At 40.3% G+C, this 22,543-nt stretch overlaps 1 protein-coding gene across 5 annotated transcripts in view; it reads left to right on the top strand.

The window, feature by feature from the left end:
- The window catches only part of chchd3a (coiled-coil-helix-coiled-coil-helix domain containing 3a), an 80,062-nt gene extending 60,076 nt beyond the window's left edge, over positions 1–19,986 (top strand). For 3 of the 5 annotated variants that reach the window (XM_005733440.1, XM_005733437.1, XM_005733436.1), the window contains 3 exons: positions 14,347–14,482; positions 14,808–14,848; positions 19,294–19,986. In XM_005733440.1, coding sequence (XP_005733497.1) covers positions 14,347–14,482; positions 14,808–14,848; positions 19,294–19,303 — 187 coding nt within the window. In that variant the 3' untranslated portion in view covers positions 19,304–19,986. The remainder of the gene's footprint in view (positions 1–14,346; positions 14,483–14,807; positions 14,849–19,293) is intronic. The other 2 variants (XM_005733439.1, XM_005733438.1) reach the window with 1 other exon arrangement.
- Positions 19,987–22,543: the final 2,557 nt, after the last annotated feature.

The following is a 22,543-nucleotide window of genomic DNA, read 5'->3' as shown; positions in this document are numbered from 1 at the left end:
GTGTGTGTGTGTGTGTGTGTGTGTGTGTGTGTGTGTGTGTGTGTGTGTGTGTGTGTGTGTGTGTGTGTTAATGAAATGGCGGGAAGGTCTGGTGTTACAAGACAGGAGCAGGGATGCATTGAGGAGATCGGAGCAGAGGTTTAATTGGATTTAACAGGGAGTGTTTGGCCCATCCTTGTTTATGTGTGTAAGTTCATGCATCACTGTGTATGTTTGTATGGTCTCATATGATGAACAGCTTCTGTGAGCACAATGTGTGTCTTTCCTCAAAGCTTATGACAGACCCTGCAGAGATAAGATGCTATCTGTAGCCTCTATTGAGTAATAAAAGAAAATATTTTTTGTCTCACTGAGGCTTTTGATTTCCTCGGAGCTGAAAATGCCCCCTTGAGATAAAGAAAAAAAAAATAGAGCCAGTGCCTTATCCATACTTGGTAGAATTATCATTTGATATGTTAATATGGGATTGTATGAAGTGTGGGAGATGACATCTTTCTTAGAATGTCTTTATTTCCCCACTTTAGCTCATGTCAGTGCCACTGAGTATTAGGTCTTTTATTAGACTGCAATTTATATTAATAGAAGAGACTTGTGAAACCAGATGTTGATGACTGCCAAGGGTTATAACAGCTTAATGCATGTCTTTGGAAGAATTAATTATGACCTTGTCTGGTTGGAGTTTACTTATTGCTTTGTGACACTGGGATTGGAACAAGACAGCTAAATCAGGTTTCAATCGTGGATGGGATTTGAGGGAGGGTGGGTGTTTCAGGCCACAGCTAGCAGCATCTGTCCATATGCAGATTATTTGGGTTTACTTTAATAGGTGGGAAATAATTACTTTGGTTTGAGGCTAGATTGGTAGTACAGGTGATTTCCATTTGTCCATGATCAGATATTCTTGGCAGCAACAAAAAAGAAAAAAAGATTGAATTCAATTACACTGAGATGAAAATTTCATTCCCGTGTTTCCTTTTTAAATGTGCGCCAGAGTACAGATGTTCCATTCATTGCAGTGGTACACCGTGGTCATTTTCCTTGGCGAGGTTGAAAGAAATAAATTAAAGTGTGAGAGGTAGGCATTCGGGGTAGGGAATGGTGTGTGTGCGTGCAAATATGAAGCAGTGTATATGTGTGCTTGTTTTTGTGTATGTGTACGGTACAGCTGTTCCCCGCCGTTCTCCTGCAGAATTCCCGCCAGAGAATTCTCTGAATGATGGAGCTCTCCCAACCGGAACGCTACTGCATCACTCTGACCTCATTACATCCACACACATACAATCACACACGCACATATCTGTATATAGAACGATATGGGTATATCTGCAGTTGGCAAAAAAGGGCTTTGGAATTAAACTAAAGTTTTTACTCGTAAATATGAACTCATAACAAATATTCTTACATAAAAAGGAAGTTTACTGCCAACTTGGAGTCAGAAGCTCCGGTCAAGGAGCACACTAAAGAGGTGCCACTCCCTATAAATAAAGACAATTAAGACGAGGAGCCTTATTACTGACAAACTCACCTCTTCTTAAAAATGATTGGTTTTAGAATCTGCACAGGATCCTAGAGGAAACCTTATGAAGATGCACACAGCTAGAAAGGCTGCAGAAGCGTCTGTGAGTGTTCACCAATCCACAATAGACCAATTTGGAGTGGATGTCACGGTTATGTCACTGCAGTCTCGTAGGCAGCAACATCTGATTGATGATATTGCTGCTAGAGATTCTACGCGTTATTAATTTCGAGAATTAAATTGGTTTCCTCAAAGAAACAGTAACTTGAGTTTTATGTGTGTTTTTTTTTTTTTTTTTTTTTTTTGTCAGATTGCATTTGTTAAGAATATTTGTGTCTTATAAAAGGATCAGACCATATCTCCTTTTAATAAATCAGATCAGACATCCTGGTAATTCCAAAGGGTATACGCCAGCTTTTCTTTTTTCCTTTTTTTTACAGTTGTATTTTCTGTCAGACTTTGTCACATTATTTTGCACATAAAAGCAGAGCAATACTCATGCACTTCTACATCACTTAAGATTTTTTTTCCCCCCAAACATGAAAAATATTGTCTGAGGCGAGTATGATCAAATACAGCTAAAACAGCAAATTGGCCCCTGCAGTGTCTGAAATCATACATGAATCATAAGCTGCAGGGGATCAACACCTCTTCTGAATTAATGCAAAAGTGCATAACACACAACAAGACAAATAATGTAATCACACAGCATTTTAGAGACAAACATGTACGTGTAGGATCGAAGCTTTTATTCGCTTTCTCCTTGACACTGACTCCAGATAAGAGTTCCCAGTTGCCTGTAAAAAAGGAGGCTATCTTTCTGTGCTTCTGATTTATATGCTGCCACATTCGCCACCAGTTGTTTATCAAAGACCGATGCATTATCTGACTGTCCAGCTCTGAATGTGTGACCTTTACTGTGCTACATGTATGTGAGGATTAATGCGTCTGAAACTGCTCACATTACATACGCGTGCATGGGGGACATCTGACCGGTAGTGGGTGAGCACGTGCGTGCTCTGTGTTTGTTGGCTAAAGCAATCCAGCGGAGGCTTTAGTTTGAAATGTAAGATGACAGGCATTGAGAAAAATGTTATGTTAGATGTGTGATGAAAGAACGATGGCGTGGCCCTAAGCCTCCTGTCAGAGCTAACCTTTGGCGGGGCTTTGAACTGCTTTGTTGAAGCTGGTCACTCTGTGTTTGTCCAGGGTCCCTGCGGAATTGAGATGGGACCGGGGTATCTCCGAATGGTGAATAGTTGATCTGACATGGCTGTGTGTACTATAAGGAACTGAGACCGCTGTTACTAATCTTCTCCATCCCCTGCCTGAAATCTCTCTCCAAGTTTTGGGTCTTGATGGTGGCATTTGTCAAAGATCAGAGAATGAAATATATTTCCACACATTTATTTATTTTTTTGGTTCATAACTGAACGTATGCATGTCTATGCCTGGGATGTTTGTTTTTCCCATATAATTGTATTCTTCCACTTCACTGTCACTCCTCTCTTCCCTAAGGCTATACGCTCGCTCCCTTTGTCTTTTGTTTATTTTTTTAGTTCTTTTGAATAAACCTTCTTTTTCTTTTCTTTTTAAATTTAATCCAGTTGACAATAACAGCAGCTGCTGTCCTCACTTCGTCTTTCCACACACGCAAAAAGGTGGAATGAGGAGGAGTGAAGTAAAACTTGTTGAATACAAATGACTCGCTGTTTTCCTGCACAACACGGGTGTACTGTACTGCCTCGGTCAAGAAGACCAGATATGACAGCCCATCTTCTCCTCCGGGTAATGAGTGGGAACGTCGAACCCACTTATCCCTCTTTCAGCAACGTATTACAAATGAGGACTGTTTCTCATCAGTGAAAAATGGTCCTCATTTAATTTGGGTTTTGCCTAGATTTAAAAATTATATGATTTTCTCTTGTAACAGTAGTTGTGGACACAAAACCGAGAAGTTCCATGCAACCTAATGCAATCCAATAAAACAGTCCTGCAACAAGCCATTGCAGGACTATTGCGTTGTGCCTTTTCTTTATCTAACCAAACAGAAGAAATCCAGGGGGTTCCCTAAAAATTCACCCTGCTGCTTCAAAATGTAAATAAGGCGCAGAGCCAGGTAGAGGCTTTCCATTTTCTCTGCAGTTCTTTTTTTGTTTTGTTTAAGGAAATAATACTGATGTCCCAGAATTAATTAAGCAATAATTTATGGATATTTAATTGTGCCAAGCAGCACATTTAATTACTGAAAATGACAGGAATTAATTTAGCTGACAAATAATTTCAAAGTGCTGTAGTCATAGATGTGTTTTTTTTTTTTTTCCTGTAAAGTAGTCTGTGAGGTAAGGGAGTTTTGACCCCTCTGTCAGGTAAGGGTGAACCACCATTCTGTAGCTAGGCAACCCGGGCGCAAGGACAAGATGGTGGTCAGCTGAGGAGACAGAAGTCAATAACTGCTTTAAAAGCTCTTCTTTGGGCCTTAAGAGCTTCGCTTTGCTAGCTGTAAAAAGCACATACAATTTAAAAGACCTGTGTGGGCGCAGGAATGGAGAGACGATGCACATACACACTTTTTAGTAGCTTATTTAGTGACTGTGCTGTACTGAAAGTGGTTGGCAAACCCACTCAATACTTTCATTGCCTTTCAGTGTATTTTCATGTATTTTAAGACATATAGACTTTAATGAAGGAAAAGAAATGAACTGATGTACAGCATTTATATTATGTAATTTATTTTATTTAATCTTGTTTCTTTTTAACATTTTAATATATGTATGTGTGTGTAACACGCATTTTTCTGCTAGTCTCCTTCTAAAAGTGTGTCTTAAGAAGGTCAGAAAGGTTACACATGCCCTGTCTTCTTTCTCTGACCCACTCATCCTTCTCTGCCTCCCACTTAATGTAGGAACAGTGTTTTCTGTCTTCATTTAAATCTGTTTTACTTTCACCCTCTTCGTTATCGTCTGCCTCCCTCACTCTCCAGTCTGTTATCCCTCACAGTTTTCTTGAATCTGCCTCAGTCTGTGTCCTTTCCTCTCTCTACTCATTCAATCTCTCATCCATGCTGATGGATTTCACTGCAGGGGGTCACTCAGGTCCGCTTTTTAAAAGCAGCAAGAGTGAAATGCGTGTCATTTTTCTCCTTAACTGGATCATTTGTATTTATTTACTCCTCTTATTACTGACGCCTGCCTTAACTAGAGAGAACATGAGGGCTTTTTAAGGGGGAACCGGCGTCCACCCTTTAACCCTATTAACCCCTGAGCGGATCCAAATGATGATAAATAGACAATGTGGTGATTGGGATTTCAGTCTGGTGGCAGCCGAGAGTAATCCATACTGTCGATGTTTATAACAAAAAAAAATGGGTTAGACACGACGTAAGATGATTTCTGGCAACATGTAAAACTTAACGAAATTAGGCCATCAAAGACTTCTTCCTATTTATGGTTAAGGACTTTTTAATGATAACAGATTGTGTTTCAGGAGTTAAATGGAGGAAAAAAATCCTTTACGCTTGAAGGATATGGATTCCTCAGAATCAACAGTAGCAACTTGTTTGCAAAAGTGTTTTTTAGTCATTAACATTATTATTATTATTATTATTGAAACTCGACTAAATGTCTTTCAGCATTACTGTATGTCTTTGTGGAAAAAGTCTCAGGTAATCATCAGTCCCAAAGCGTCAGAACTGTAATTTGTAGAAAATGGGAGACTCAACAAAGGTCTCCAGTCACACTTGAACTGTGGCTGTTACAGTTCACGGTATTTTAACCCCCAAATCAGTGGAGTGCGCAGAGTTGTTATCTTTTTTTTTAAAAATACACATTTATTGTTCATAAACTAACCGATTTTAAACAGATATTGCCAGTTTCAGTGTTTTTTTTTAATTCAGGCTAAGATGTTGGAAGCTACTGTTTGATTATAAAGAGCAGTGATTCAAAGCCAGAGGTACAAATATCCTAAGGGGTGAGTGAAAAGATTATCACAACGAATCTAAAAATTGACAGTTTAATTAGAAAAAAAAGTTGGCGCGAACAGGTTTGGGCTGAAAAGTTAATGAAAAGCAGTAGTTGATAAGTAAGACATGAATGATAAAAAAGTAGAGCCTGACAGATATAGGATTTTTAAGGCTGATAATGATGATAAAAAAAAATCTGATATATCAACCGATAGGTTGACACACATGAAATGTAAATGGATTTCCCTAACATTTGTTATATGTGGTTGTTTATTTATTCATTTATGCTGTCAAGCGGAGGGTAAGTGTTGCGTTCCAACCATGTGTTTTGAACGGGGAAGAGTGCCCCCTGGTGGAAAATACTGCAACATCAACACTCATAACATGGTTGAAGGGTGTTTTTCCCCATTTCTTCTTTGCTTTTTAAAAAGAAAAAAGAAATTGCAACAGCTGCGGTAAATGCTGATACCAATGTATCGGCAAATAGCTAATATTGGCCAACATGTCAGTCAGGCTCCATAAAAAATGAATAAATAAAAATAACAACAAAACAAAATGTATTGCTTACAGTGGTGAATTATTAGCTCATTCCAAGCTGACCAAGCAGTTTAATTTGATGAAGTATTATAAGAGTATCCGTGTTTGTATAATTGAGTATTGAATAATTTGAACACAAGAGGTTATGCTGATGACTTGAGTCCACCTGACATCTTTGGGGGAGGGGGGGGGGGGGTGCCACTTGACAATCCTCTTCTGTACTCTGAGAAAGAGATTCTGCAATTACTTTTTTCTGCCACTGACTGATTAGTACAAGTGTGCTTCACTACTTTCTGTTCCTTTCTGCCCGGTTTCAGCTATTATCATTACTCAGCTAGTGGTGCATTGCCTTTTGTCCAGTGTCAGTCTAAATTTAGCATGTTATAGGGAGAAAGTAGTGCTCTTATTGCCGTTAAAGAGAAAACTTCCACAGCAGTCTTCTCTTGTGATTTCGTGCAAGCAGTATTTTCTATTAGCAAACGACCACTGCTATCAACAGGAGTTAAAAGGGGATCTCTTTCAGCCCTGCCTTCACCGTCCATCTGCATCCACGCATATCCCTTTGAGCTGCTTTTCTAGTTTTTCTTCAAACTTGTAATGTTTCTGAAATTATGACAGATGACCTGTACCTGTTTGCACATGTATCACACACCTTGTTCGGCTATTGAAGCATGCTGCGTTGGTAACTGAGATCTATGAATGTCATTTTGTTGCATGGCTCTGCGACGTTACAACAGATGGTAGTCATGGTCAATATATGTTAGTTTGAAAAATGGACCGATTCTGTTCCTCGTACTCTCTATTGGCTTTACACATGCATATTGTATGAAAATCCAGACATCGATCTCCATACATCCCCCAGCTTCCAGTCAATATGTTCTTTGCAGAATGTAGACTCAGCCGTAAATCCATCAGAATATGCCCCCTCCATGCAAATGTGCTGACTTGGGTAGTGCGAGGCGTGAAAGGGGGGATTATAATAAAATGATACACACCTTAAAGAGGGAGACGGACAGTGAGAGTGGGCATGTGATGTGTTCTGCTTTGTTACATGTTAAGTGGAACACATCGAGTGTCTCATATTATTTCAGCATTTCAGTATTTTTTCTTCTCTCCTAAGGTGTTACTTTACATATGTGTATGAGGAGATGGCTCTTCTTTCCTTGAACTACCATCATTTCTCTGTAAATACTATTTGCGTTTTGTTTCTGTCCAGTGTCACACAGCTAGGAAATTGTAATATAACAATCCAAGCTGGCTTCATTCTTTGTTTCACTCTTGCTTCTATCACTGGATCAAGGCAATAGGGACTTGGATTATGTGTGTGTATGTATGTATGTTGGGGGCAGGGCTGAATAAGGAGTTGTTATAGAGACCTTTAGTGCTACTGATGCCTTGAGTCAAGACCCCTATATGACTGTTTAGATTTACTGTCTCTGGAGCACAGGAGTGCAGACTTACAATCACAAACAGAGTGCAAATAATAGCCATCTGCATTTGGCTACATATCCCATAGAGACCTGGAGACTGAGGAGGAGAATAAAGGAGAGAGTCATAAAAGGAAGATATAGATGAAGATATAGTGAAAACGGAAGAACGAGGGAGAGTAAAAGACTTTGGGACATTTATTGGCAGTCTAGTTTTGTATCTGTTGATATTTAAGCATGCATTAAGCATAGTTATTCATGGTGAGAGATGACCAAATGGTAGTACACTAGGTTAACTATGAAGGCTAATAAACCTTGATCAGTGGATACCAAATGGTACATGTCCCTGTATACCCTGAGAGTTTATGTTACTATAGGGTATTTTTGCTAAACACACGCTAAAAAATTATGAGTTAATTTATGGTGTCATTTCTTCTCCATACAAATTATATTACCTAAAAAAAAAACCTTTAAAAAAAACTTACCAATGAAATTGCTGTCTGTTTGGCCAGTTGCCTGATTGATAGCAAAGGAATTAATAGAATTTATGAAAAATAATAATAATGGATTGCATTTATATAGCGCTTTTGGAAACCCTCAAAGCGCTTTTACAATTCCACTATTCATTCACTCTCACATTCACACACTGGTGGAGGCAAGCTACAGTTGTAGCCACAGCTGCCCTGGGGCAGACTGACAGAAGCGAGGCTTCCATATCGCGCCATCGGCCCTTCTGACCATCACCAGTAGGCGGCAGGTGAAGTGTCTTGGCCAAGGACACAACGACCAAAACTGTCCGAGCCGGGGCTCGAACCGGCAACCTTCTGATTACAAGACGAACTGCTAACTCTTGAGCCACGATCGCCCTCACCACAACTAAACATAAGCGCAGACAATCCCCCATCTAAAGAGAAAAAACTGCCAGTACACAACATTGCAAGTTACCGGTCTTTTGGTTTCAGATGGACTAGGAAGCATCAACAGCTCTCAAACTGAGTGAGTCAGTATGAAGAAGCTGGCTTATGCTAACACTGTGCTGAGCTAAAGAGGCACTAAGGATGAAACTGAACATCCAATCTGAGGGAAACTTGGTTGACCTTAAAAAGGCACTGGATCTTAAGTAGCAGCAGGTATTTTGGTTTGAAAAGTTTGAAAACCAGATAGGCTCACAAGATTAATCTAGAGGGTATGTGTGCCTGAACATTACTGTTGGCTGCCCCTCCCCAGGATCTAGACACACATAGAAATCAAACATTCAGATCCTTGCTTTCTATCTCTTTGCTTCAATTGCTTTTCGTTGGCTGCTTTTCTTCTGATGTGTATCTGGCTGCAGCTACATGTGGCACTGACATAGAAAAGTTGCTATCAGCACTATGCACTTGTTGCTGAAAATTTGTTCCAGCTATATGAAAGAAACAATAAATATATGTCATAAAATGTCTCACGTAGAGTAAAGTTAATACAGATGGTTCTTTTCTAAAGGATAATAACCAAAGCAGAAATTGCTTTTTTTTAATATACCTTAAACAAGAAAGAAAAGTTTTGATACTCGATCAGACAGTGAGCTTTAACATTTTTTGCCCATTAGGTTTGAAACTTTAGCACCAACATTTTCTCTAAGTTTTGCTTTTCTTCTGTGAAATTCTTTTCATGTTTCACAAATATAAGGGGTCAGAGGTAGAAATAAGAAAAGTTGGGAAATTACTGGCCAAAATAACCAACACTGAGTCCTCTGAAGTGATCAAAATGATTCACAGCATGTTAACCAAAACAGAAATTATACATTCAGAGCAAACCAGCAATGAAAAAAATACCCACATGCCTCTGGCCTTCAGCCCTTTTTTCATTTCCATTCTACCATTTTAAAACAATTAAAAAATGGTTTGCTTTGGGTATTTGATACAGTGTCCTTGTTTACAAATGCCTTGCTCCTCAGGTTACACGGGAACTGAATGATTCATAGTTGTTTTTCGCTATTTTTTTTTAATAATACCCTGAGATTTCCACAGTGGAGGAATTTACTTCACAGCATTTGACTCCTGATACTTTGAACTATCTGCTCATGACTTCAACATGCCGAACCTAATGTTTGGCTTGATTTGTAGGGTATTTGATGCGGTTATTTAGTTAGGGATTTTGTTGCCAGTTGTATTTAAATACAAGCTGCAAATCAGCTCGCCTGTGACTGTGTATGAAAACTTGTGTATTTCCATAACAAGGCAGAAAATAACTTGATAATGTGAGGACATTAACTGAGAAATAGAAGGCTTCTGTTTTCTGTTAGGTTCTCAAAATCTTATATTGAGAGAGAGAGTAGTTCTACACGACTACTGTGAAAAATACAGGAATTACTTGGGGTCTTGATTTTATACAATTTTAAAACCTATATTCATTTTTTCCTCATAAACACAAACCAAAAAATTATAAAGCCCTTTTCTTCAAATTCATTAGAATGAACCCCCCACACAATATAAGCATTCACACACTTTACTCAGTATTTAAGCACCTTTGATAGTGATCACAGCTTTGAGTCTACCTGGAAATGATACAAAAAGCGTTGCATGCCTGGATTTGGAGATAATCTTCCATTCTTCTCTGCACATCCTCTCAAGCTTTGCGATGCTGGATGTAGACTGTGGATGGACAGCCAAGTTCGGTGCTCTCCGGGGATATTGAATGGGTTCAAGTCAGGGATCTAATTGGGCCAAGTGGATTTGTGCACAGGGTCATTGTCCTGTTAGAAGGTGAACCTTTGACCCAGTCTGAGGTCCTAGGCGCTCCTAAGCTGATTCTCATTAGGTTTATTTTTATACTTTCCCTTCTTCAGCTTTTCTTCAAGCCTGATTGGTCTCTAATTCTGAAAAACACCCCCACACCATGACACAAGTGCATTTATGGTTTGATTTGGGATTGTATCATTTAGGTGATTAGCAGTGCCGCTTTTCCACCAGATTTGACACTTTGATTTGAGACTACCAGTTCTCTTGCTGTTTAATCAAATCATGACTCTGAGATTTTTTTAGGCGCTTTTCCTACAATCCAGCAGGCCTACATCTGTCTTTCATTGAGCAGAGGCTTCTGACTTGCTACTCTGCCATAAAGCCCAGATTGGCGAAGTTCTCCAGTGATGGTTATGCTCTTGGAAGTTCCTTGTAGAGTCCCATCTTCCCAGCTAATCACTGGAGTTCAGCCAGAGTGACACTTCTTGATAGGTTCTTAATGATCTCTCTTAAGAAGGACCTAACTCAAGACATTCCTTTGAGGGATTAAGGAGTAGGACTGCTCTTGGGAACCTTTTCTAGGATCTGTTTTTTTAGGCAAATGTGTCTTTGAGAGCTGCAGGCATTTCCTTCAATCCTGTAGCTTAGATCACGCCTTTCAATTATAACCACTTTCTACAAGATGTAGAAATATCTTGAAGATGATCACAGAAAATGGGAGGAACCTAAGCTATAGTTCAAGTCTCATAATAAATAGTCTGAGTGCTTTCAAAGTGATATTTTATCTTATCAGTTTTGGTTAAATTTCCTCATTAAGAATACTGAATGCATATTTATGAGGGGAAAAATGAATTTAATGGTTATTAGTGTAAGACTGACCCCGTATGAAAAATACAAAGTGGTCTGAATATTTTCTTGTTGCACTCTTTCATACATGGGTCTCACACATACAAAGAAAGAGTGGCCTTATAATGGTTCTGGCTGTTTTTGCATCTGCTCACCTTGCTGCATAGCACTACAGCAGTTATATATTACCAAATGACATGAGGGCATTTAATGTAAAATTGAAGAGGAGGGAGGAACGGCTTTAGTGTCCCCTTATGGGCTCTGTGTGGTTAGCAGCAGGAACTTAATGTTAATCTTAATGATAGATGATAGAGGATGCAGCGTGCCGCCACAGAGTGTGTGTGACAGTGTTATTGTCTCTATGATTAACTCAACCACTGTCTCAGTCCCTTCCTCTCAGAGAGAATCAGAGAGCAAGCAAAATAGACGTACCACTGTTTAGTTTCTCATCAAGCTCTTCTGCTATATCCTCCCTCCTTTCCTCTGCTGTCCTTTCTCTCTCTCTCTCAGAGGCCATTACTGGTGATAAACACTGTGGTTTGTATCAGCAGGATGCACCTGGCATTAAAGCGAATGCTTAAGAAAGTAATTAGTGGGTGTATGTGGCTGCTCTAGTCCCTGTAGATGCCCATAGGCGGTGTAATAAATGAGCACCAGGATCCATAGGAATAGGATGGCAGCGATTTCTGCTAGCATTGCTGTCATCGTTCAATACCCTGACGCAGAGCAATGGCCTTGTCATGCCTGCTAGCAAATGACTGAATTTCTCCCTGATGGATCCACAAATGCAGAAGCTTCTCTACACCCGACGGTTTAATGTTCCAGTCTGCACTGAAAGTGGTAAATGTCATGTATCTTTGAGTGTATGGACCTATAGTATGCTTGTATAAAGCAAAATGTAAAAAGTTCTTCTACCTTTTGGGAAAGGTCAGTGCCACCTATGTGACTACATTCTTGATATATTAAGTATAACTAGCAGAGAGTGATGTTGGCTCTCAAAGGCTGAAAATGGGTTGAGCCACACCATGAAAAGCCACGGTCAGTCAAGATGCTCTGTCTCTCAGTGAGTTATTTCCAATTACTTCTTTAAACTGTTTATCTTAGCAAGTAGGCACAGTACTGGACAATAAATAAAGTGTATTGATTATTCACACTCACGTTGACATTGTTGAATGTGTGGAGACCACTTCTCATCTCGTCACAAATTGTCATTGACCTGAACTGACAAGGACTAAAGATTTTCTTGGCACTCCTAATGAATATGACCATGCGGAGGTGCACATATGTAGACATCGGTACTTCAACAGCATTCCTGCTGCATTGAACGCTGGGTAATGACCCATGCGTCCAATCCTCTGCTCTGTATCCAACAGTAGGGAGATTTCTCTCTCTAGGGGGCAAATCGTACATCTGATTCTGACTACAGGGGCTCGGATTCACCCCTCCCAATATTCCTCTGAGATCTCCAGAGTTGCTGACGGGCAAAATCTCTTTGTATTTCACACCCATGCAAGGCATGTTTAGTGAGGCAGATGGAGTGTCCTGGGCACTGATGTGAGCAAAACGATGACACCACCATTAGCATAATAGCCCTAGCTTGTGCTTGTGTCGTCATTATGGATTTTTACGAGGTGTGCGAAGAGACAGACAAAAGCAGTTAACACTGGGCAAGGCACCAGCACTGATAGGATGTCCCACTGCTTAGATTGGCTGAATGCTCGGACTCTTGCATACATCTGTCGAAAAAAGTCCCATTTAAATGCACTGAAGTTAGGTGTAGCATCAATCACAACAAGGTAAGACGGCAGCACTAAAACTCTCATAGACCTCAAGGACAAATTTGTACTTGCTAATTTGAAATGATGTGTAGCTTACAAGTGACAACAAACTCTTTGTGGATACCAAAAGATAGAATTTTCCATTGGAAGCAGTTAGCTTCCCAATTTTTTTAAGGATTAACTCATTATGAATCCATAGATAGATCCAGCAGATTCATAAAATATGGCAGAGTCATCAATAGATTCCTCTGTGGACCTTTTATTTTGTCTTATTATTAAAAAAAACACAATGGTGAGAAGTGAGACTAATTTTGCCCTGGTTTGCTGTGTGGCAGGCCGGTAGTGGACCTAAACACAAAACCCGGAAAACAGCGTTATTGCTGGCACTAAAGAAAATAAACATAGCTTTAAACCTACCCCAGAACAAGGCCTGGAAAACTATATAATAAAACTAATCAATAAAGGAACATAGAAAAGAGTGGGATGACACAACAAAGGGCAAAGAGAGACCTGAAAAGTAAAGGCAATAAATACACAAGGTAATGAGGCTAGAGGAAAATGGGTAGGAAACACAGCAGGAACAAATCAGAGATAATGGGACAGGGGAAGATGAGGCACATGAAACAAGCGATTATCAAAATAAAACAGGAAGTAACTAACAAGGAAACACCTACCAGAGACTAAAACTAAAACTCCAGGACTCAAAATATACAAAACTACAAAACCTGAGTGCAAGAACTAAAATTAGGCTTAACGACATACTAAGAAAAGAAGAGACTCAAAACTGAGATTATAAACAAAGCAGAGAATAATTAATTAATAATAAACCAAAATTAGAGTCCAATGACAAACTCTGGGTCAGAGACCCACACCACAACCAATATACCACATGTAATTGCTCATGAACGTTTAAATTAACCTGAAGCTCACTGACTTGTGGAGTCTCTCCAGACAGTAACAGATCCCCCGATTCAGGGGATTAAACTGTCACTCGATTGCCCGATTTTAAAAAAACAAACAAAAAAAACCCTCTGGCCTCTCTGTTGGTACTTATGTTGTACAAATTGTTGTACACATTGGCATGGTCTTCACACCATGCTCTGAGGGCTGAACTGCACTTTGACCTTTTCTCCCAGCAGATACAGTAATTTTGATTCTTGCTTCAGGTGTTTTGGACTGGAACAATGGTAATAATAGAAAAGGCAAGGGTTTATTCGGCACTGCAGATTGTAGTATAGCTCAGTGTGCTCTAATAACAGTATGAACTCTCTGGAGGTAAAAAGTCTGTTTCCTCACTCGTAATATATATTTAATACTCTTCTTTTGTTCTGAAGTTTTCTATGTCGCGTCACACATTTCGTGAACTCCTCTGGATTGCCCGTGTTAATGCTTTATATATTTAGTCATTTTTTTCTTTTCACCTTTATCTTTTTCAACTGTTCTTGCGAGTTGATCCTTTCCTGTAACTCTCATCACTTGGACTGTTCCTTCCTCCCATCCTGTCTAACACCGTATTTTCCCCTATTTACACACTATTCTGTTCCCCTTTTCTCCCCTGCAGGAGGTATGAGGCGTATCCGGTGTGTGCAGACCTGCAGGAACAAATCCTCACATGCTACAAAGAGAATGTGGGGAAAACCCTTCACTGCTCCAACATAGCAGCCCGTTATCTGCAGTGTGTCAACGATGCCAAACAGGTGGGTATTTGTCCTAGCTGTTTTCATTCAAACATGACTTGTTATACTTGTTAATTCTGAATTTACTTATGAAATTAATTAGGCCACTCATGTTATACAATTGTAATTGGGGGAAAAAAGCTGTACGCTTCAACCTTTATGTACTCAGTAGGGTTGAATGCTAATTATTGTTATTGTAAGTATTTTAATTGCAACTGTGTTTATTTCATGCTTGATTTAAAAAAAGAAAGAAGACATTTCTTTGTTTGCAGCTGGATTGTTGTATAAAACATATACTTGAATGCCGACAAACCTTCCACAATAACTTTTCTTTTTCTTTGAAAAGAATGACAAGTTTGTGCATGCACCCTCACGGGCAGATAATAAGTAAGTTGTTGAGCTTCCTAGCTTGATAGCGTAGAGGAAGTGGAAGCTTTGTGTGGATTACAAATGAGCCTACAGCTTACGTCATTTAGCTCGTAGATGTGTATAGTAGCTACACCCCAGTGGTCATTCCCCTTTTCTAAATTAAATCATATGATGAAACACACTGGCATCCATTTACATATGCTGGCTCCTTGCTTTTAGACAGTAGAATATGATTTCCACCAGGCTACTGGCGCCTGAATAAAGCTCAGTCCAGATAGCCAGTTTAAACCTCACGGCCTATTTCCATAATACCTGCTGACACAGGCATTCCCCCCAACTGTGTATGTGTGCGTTTTAATGCAATAAGACCAAGGGAGTAGCTTCTGCTTAGTTGAATACCCTTGTCCTCTCCGTGCTCTCTTTTCTTTCATTGAGAAGTGTAAATGTTTTTTTGCCCTCTGTCTTGTGCAGTCAAACTCTGTATGCTAATAGTAATGTCACTCAGGTTGGTATTAACTTGATTCTCCGCTCTCACTTTGCAATATGTAACATCCATTGCCCCCCAAAAAAGACTCAATTTGCATTCATAGAGCTTTTCTATTAGATTTTTTTGCAATTGCATTGTTTTCCCGGAAATGGGGAAAAGTGAGTTTTGTGTCTCTCGCTCACTCTCGTGGGTATTAATATTAGATCTAAAAGTCAGATGCAGGCAGATTTTTAAGCTATATGTCATGTAAATTGCCGAATGTTTTATTCATCGCACAAACATGGATGCGTACGTGTGTTTAAGTCGAGGCTACATGTAGCCTCGTCAAGATTCAGCGAGGGTATGTTCACATTGCGAATGCTGTTATGATCTTGTAAATTGTTTGCAAGCGAACACGATATGGTAATCCGCTTGTGTTTATCACCTTGCAGCAATCACAGCGCACTCCTGTTCGTCTTTGCTTATCGGGCTAAGACTTACTTTTAAAGTCATTAGGTGCAAAAGAAACAGTTCTGTGATAAGGCTTTAAAGGAAATAATATGCGGAATTACACAGCCGACAAAATCGAGGGGAGGGAGGAACGAAGTGGGATTGATATGAGCTGATGCAGCTTCATGATTAGGATGTTTACACAGCTTTATCAGAACCGAGCAGGAAGCTCTTCTACAAACAAATGTCAAAGGACATGACTTTGACCTCTGGAGGTCACAAGATCCAAGCGTGCCCTCTAACAGACGTCTCTCATCCTCTTGCCCTCTCTGCGTCAAAGACACTCGATAGCATAGCTCAGACGGTTTTCACATGACAAAATCCCTTTCCCCTTCCTCGTCCTTTCCCTTCAGATCCGAAATTCCACCTTAAACTGCAGCGCCATGGGTGTAGATAGTGATGTAGCAGATGCCATCTTAGCAAGGATAAAAACAAAATCTGTCAAATTTTAGATTTTGCAATATTGACCCCTCGTCTGGAGCCAGCCGAGACGGAGGCGTTGTCAGCTGCCCAGCCTTTGTCACTGATAATTAGCGTTCTTATCGCCACAGTCAGTGATAACATTTAGACCCACTTTCGTTGTCTTTTGTGCCCTCTGCGCCCCGCCACCATCTCTCCTCCACTTCCTCCATCCACTATCCCTTCATCCCTAGTCACATTTCTAATGCATTCAGCACTTAACAGGTCTGATAGCAACCAGTGAGAAAGAGGCAGTCGAAGGACAGATAAAGTCTCCTTCCTTCTCCTTCGCTCTATGAACAGGAGTTTATCATCGAGTCCGATCTCTCCATCCGCTGCCTTCCTTCTCATTCCATATTCTCGCTGCATGACTGCCTTTTGCTCCCTATCTTTTCGTTCTGCACTTCATTTTTTAGACTGACCCTTCCATCTCCTTTTTGCTCTCAATGGGTAAGCTCAGCTGCTGTTTGTGGTTTCCAAATGTGCTGTGTTTTCTTATCCTTATATTAAAGGGAATGAAATGAAAAGTGGCTTCCTTATTATACAAAACATTTCAGTCAAATGCTCTTAAGTACTCTTATAATTTAATTTGTCAACACTTCGCTGTTACCTCTTGACATAGCACATGTGTTTGCTCCTAATTTAAAAGATTCTTAAGAATAAAGGCTAATGCCTGCCCCGCTGTCTCATTGTTTGTAATTCCAGTGCTAAAATGTAGTGGACGAGCAGGGATCTGTGGCAGAATTCACGTTTTGACCTCCCTCACATGCGCACTTTAATTTCACCATATACCTCAAATGTGTGCAGAAAGCATGCATCAATTGATGTGTGATGAAAGGGAAAGGGATCTCCACCTACACTTTAGAGTCCAGACAGCCTGCCGTGTCTAAGCGTGACCGTCAGGTTGTGACCAACATTCACAGCGTTGTGTTGAATTTGAATTCATCCCCCAGGGTGAGACTATCGACACTGAGTTTTACTGTAACACTCTGGGGCATCTGAGGGAGAACATTTGGTGCAAATAACTGAACTGTGACCATGTCATTATGCACTGAAAACGCAGGAGCTTTTTGGCAACACCAACACAGTCATCACACCCTATTCGCCAAACTTGCCAGATTTGGCTCCTGCGAGCTTGTCCCTCTTTCCCAAAATCAAGCTGAAGTGGTTCCAGTGGATGAGGGCCAGTACGCATAACAAATGTGCATGTGCAGCTCATCAGAATCGGACTTCCTAAAGAGTAATCTAAAAATAAGAGCGGCGTAGAGTTGCAAAAGGATGACGTTGATGGGGCTGGCGACAGATTTAAATCAGATGATTGGGATTTCTGTGACTGTTAACACAGCAGGAAGCACTTGTTGTGAGTCAATGAATGTAACTGAGGCTGAATAAATAGCACTGAATGTATCTGATTTTAATTTATGTAGATCTATTCTTTCATGGTTGATAAATAATCAATTGAAAGCTACACTGTATAGTGTTCCTGTATAAAAGTATCCTTTTCACTCTCTGTTTAAACATCACTTACACCTAGAAACAAAGTAATGTAAGGCGTTACTGTACTAAATGTATTAATTACATCTCTCTTCACTTATCCCAAAACGGTAATGGCAGATAGCTTCCTCCCTGAGTCTGGTTCTGCCAGAAGTTTCTTCCTCTTAAAAGGAAGTACTTGCTCATAGGGGGGATCGTCTGATTGTTTGGGCCTTGTCTTTATTATTGTAGGGTCTTTACCGTACAATATAAAGCACCTTGAGGTGACCGTTGTTGTGATTTTGTGCTATATTTATAGAACAGAATTGAATTGAAAAGTACTGGGTCCCTACATCTCACATTACAGGAGCTGCTCAGCCATAGAAACCAATGGCCTGAAGCTCCCAGCACACAGTTTTCGTGCTGATGTTAATAAATGGTCTGGCTGTGGCTCTAAACACTTCCACTTTTCACTTACAGTTGACCGTGAAATATCTAGAAGGGGAAGAAATTTCACGCACTCAACTTCAGTGAGCTCTTTAGAACGTCCTTTTTTTTTTTTTTTAAACAAATGCTTGTGTAGGCAGACTGCAGGGCTAGGTGCTTGATTCTACACATCTGTGACAACGGCACTGCAAAGATTAAGGCCATGTCCACACTAATAGGTTTTCGTTTCTTTTTCTCTCCGTTTTGGCCTTCCGTCCACACTGAGACTGCGTTTTCGGTCAAGGAAAACAGAGCGTTTTGAAAACGCTCTCCAAAGTGGATCCATTTAAAAACGCAGTTTTGGCGTCGCAGTATGGCCAGCGAACCCTTTTCAAAAACAATGACGCATTTTAGTCATGTGATGCAGTCATGTGACCAATTAACCTAAGATAGCGGAGGGCATTACACAGCAGTTGTTTTGTTTGCTCTCAATTTTGACAGCCCTGTTAAAGATCATTTGCTTTGTTTCAGAACGTAAGTTGTAATAAACTGGAACCATCGTGTGGTTGTTTTCTGCTTTTTGTCGTAACATGGATGATGCAGCCAAGCAGCTTCTTTTATCTGTAATCATTTTATGGTTAGATCGATAGTGTGGAAAATAAACTGGGATTCTTTTGGGGGACACAACCATGGATCCACAACAGTTATTAAGTTAGTCAGTGAGGAAGAAAATATATTTTCTTTGTTTTGTTCTGTCTACTTGATTCCCCTCTTAAGTCCCTTGTTTCTTCTTCCTCCCCCCTCCTTACTCGTCTTCTCTTGGGCAGATTTCATCCAGTGGCATCTGCAGCAATAGGCCGGTTCAAATGGTTATTGACAGGGAGTACTGGGGATTTGTGGTTGCACTTATCACTAACATGGAATCCAGTGCCCTTGGGTCCTTTCTCTGCTTCTCAACCTCACTTCATCCTCTTGTCCTTTATTGTACTCTCAGGCCCTCCTCCCGTTGTCTCATCTCTCGTGTGCGAAATAATATTTTCTTCTGTTGTTTTATTTTTTCTCTTTTTGATACTTTTGTTTGACTTTTCCATCTCTCTAATGCTCTTTTCTTTTCTGTTTTCGTCTCCAGAACAAGTTGAAGACTGGGGGATAAAGAAGAGAGGGCGAGAGAGAAGGAGCAATGAAGAGTTTATTGTGGGGGGATTTCTGATTATTGAGCGACTGACAGACTAAACCAGAGTGGAGGAAGAGGGGGATGAGTCAGCACCGAGAAACACACCCTCAAAAACCCAATAGAGAACCAACCCAGAAAGGAACCAGATTAGAGGCACCGAGCACAGCACCTTCAGAGAAAAACACCTTTTCCCTTCAATACTTACCTCTTCAGCACCTCTTTTACCCTGTGTCTTTCTTTCCTGTGAGTGTGTAACAGAGGAGCAGTGACACTGTCCTACATTTTGGAGAAACATCAGGTACCAGCAGGGATCAGACGGCCTGAGCTTGGCCCTCTAAAAAGGGATAATGGTTAACCAGCACTGCCTCAAGAAACCAGTCACCTCTGTCCCTTGGACCCTTCTCCACACTCTCCCACTTGGAAAAATAGAAGTCTATTTTATTGATAAGTCAAATCTATTTTGTTGTTGTTGTTGTTTTCTTGCTCCTAATGCATCGTTGTGTACACAAATGCATGTCTATTTGCATCTGTTTACTTTGTGTGATTATTAATAATGAAACCATCTGTGTGTTGAGTATTCATCTAGACCAATACTTGTGACAATGTCTGAGCAGGAAATAAAAAGACAAAGCAGAAGCTGTCGCTGAACTTTTCTCCATAAATATTCAGTTTCCACCATCTCTCTTGTGTGTGTGTATGTGTGTTTTATGATAATTACTGTAAGCATTACCCATTTTTGATGGATCCGTGGCCCTTGTGTTGCCACAGCATTTTTGCCAAATGGAGTGAATGAGCCCAGGAGAGACAGACTGAAGCACAGGGGAAGTATTTGTCCCAGATGTTGTGCTTCATCATCGATCTTTCTCTTTTTTCTTCTTTTTCTGTCTTTTTTTTTTTTTAATATAGCTCGTTGTGTGAATCCTCTGTGCTCTAGCTATTTGGGGGAAAAAACAAACAAAAAAAGGGCATTCTTTCTTGTCTGCTTATTAATCTGCTTCTGTCTTTCTTTCTTTCTTTCTGGAGTGTCTCTTCTCCGCTCAGTCTCCCAGGTTACTGCTGCCTTGAAGGAGACTTCTCGTCCACGCTGTCTGCATCCTGCCAGACTCTCTGAGTTAGATTTACCTGCAGACAGACACCTTATGTATATGTATGAGTACGGATGGGGCTGTGTATCTTTTTATTGGCCCGTTTATTGCTGCAGTAACATTATTTTAGTGTGTGGATGTCAAAAGGACATTTTCTGGACTTGATGTGGACGCAGGGGATCGCAGAAGAGACATTATCTTAATTCTCCATCAGAAGAAGGAACTGTGTGTCAGGCAGGGTGAGACAGGCGTGGTGGGTTTGTGTGCGCGGTGTGTATGTGTGTCCGCGCAAGCATGTGATTCGTTGTGACTAATCCCCCTCTGTCAGTCAGCTGTCCTTTTGCTTTTTGACTTTTGGAGTCTCAAAGGGGTTGGGGGTTGATTTCTATTATACAGCGGCTATGTGTGTTGGAGGGGTTTTCTAAAGGTTGGGGATAATGGGTATTGGAGTTCGTGGCAGATGTTCCTTCACAGAAACAGACTAAGCCCATTCCCCCACCCTCCATCACCCCCAACCCACTTGTTTTTCACTGACACAGGCTGCATGACTCCCGGTTGGACCAAGTACCTTAGAGCCAAGGGTAAGTGATTTAAGAGTGAATTCCATCTGTAATAAGATTATACACACTCTACGATAATTAGAAGATGATTAGAATCATTAGGGCTAAACACCGGGCTTTTCTTTTTCTATTTCAACAGCCTGTTTAAGGTGTAAAGTGACTAAAATTGCCCCGTATAGTTTGTTGCTGTTCTTTATAGTACCAAATGGTGTATATTAAGAACATTTAGCTTCTTTAGTGTGACGCATTAGAACCGCAAGCCATTCAAAATTAATGTACTGATATATTAGATGGGATTTATATACATCCCTTCTGATTCTCGATTACCAGAGGAATGCTTAGATGTTAGCAAGAATTTTCAAAGGTTAAATATAGAAATGAATAATAGGGGAGTGAGCTGAAAAGGTTTTACTGCAATTTCAACAAGTGTGACTGAGATGTCCTTGAGAACCAAGCTGGTCTTTAATAGTGAAGGGAGGCTGTGTGGTGGCAGGAGACGGTGTTGAATCTGGGGTCAGAGTTCAGGATGAGTGCTGGAGGTAGCGACAAAGGCATTATAGCCAAAGGTACATTTAAACTGCCAATCATTCTGTTCTCTTTTTGCACAAAAAAAACATCATGTTACAAAATAAACCGACACACAGCACACGTCTCTTTTCAGGAGGTCTGTTAAATTTGTGGCGCCGGAGCTGTCACGTTGATGTTTTCATTTGATCTGCTCTTGGTTGATTTTGGCAGCGGGGGATTGATATTTTTTTTTAAGACAAATTTCTCTCTGATCAAGATGGAAAAACAAGTTACAAATCATATTTACAAAAAAAGGAAGTCTGCTACTAGTTTGGTAGTTTGCCGCAAACATTTTATAGCTGAATCGTGGATCATTAAACAAATCGAAAATATTTCCAAACTTGATTCCAAAACTTGCAGTTTCATATCACTCGTTAAAGAAACCGAATTGAAACCATTTCCATTTTAGTCATGTTATATCTCTTTGATGTCACCAGTACTTCGGTGGGGGGCAACCCAGCTGCCATATGGCGACAGGCAGCGTGCACTCTGGACAGGTCGCCAGTTTGGCATTGATTCATAATTAAGTCCTCTGCCAGCCTCTGATAACATCATCAGTGTTTACAGATGAGTGTTTTTTCTGTTTTAATTTTGTAGATAAAACATTTGTTGGGAGACCTCTGAGGGTCACCATGCATGCTGCCACACACACACGCACACAGGGCTTGTCTGTTTTGTTATTAGCCGCTGATTTGACACAAAGGGAAGATGGTAGGAGAGTGTCCTTTGCTCGTAAGTGCTGTAATGGTTCTCAAGCTGAGACTGAGCCTGCATACAAACATCCAAAGGCATGTTTTAGCCATCCTGTGTAACATAGCATTCCAAAAAAGAGGTGAACTGCCGTTTATTTTTAACTAATGATCCACGTCAGGTCACTTTTATAGGTAGCACATCAAAATTTATCTTTGCAGTGAAATTATTATTATCAGCAGCTAACCTAACAAGTATGGGTACCTGGGGATAACTCTCACAGGCACAGGAACAACAGAAAGA

The sequence above is a fragment of the Pundamilia nyererei genome, unplaced genomic scaffold (genome assembly GCF_000239375.1).
Source record: "Pundamilia nyererei isolate P.nyererei 1_Seehausen unplaced genomic scaffold, PunNye1.0 scaffold00052, whole genome shotgun sequence".
In the NCBI taxonomy this organism is placed as follows: Eukaryota; Metazoa; Chordata; class Actinopteri; order Cichliformes; family Cichlidae; genus Pundamilia; species Pundamilia nyererei.
This window is presented reverse-complemented; position numbering and strand designations above follow the sequence as displayed.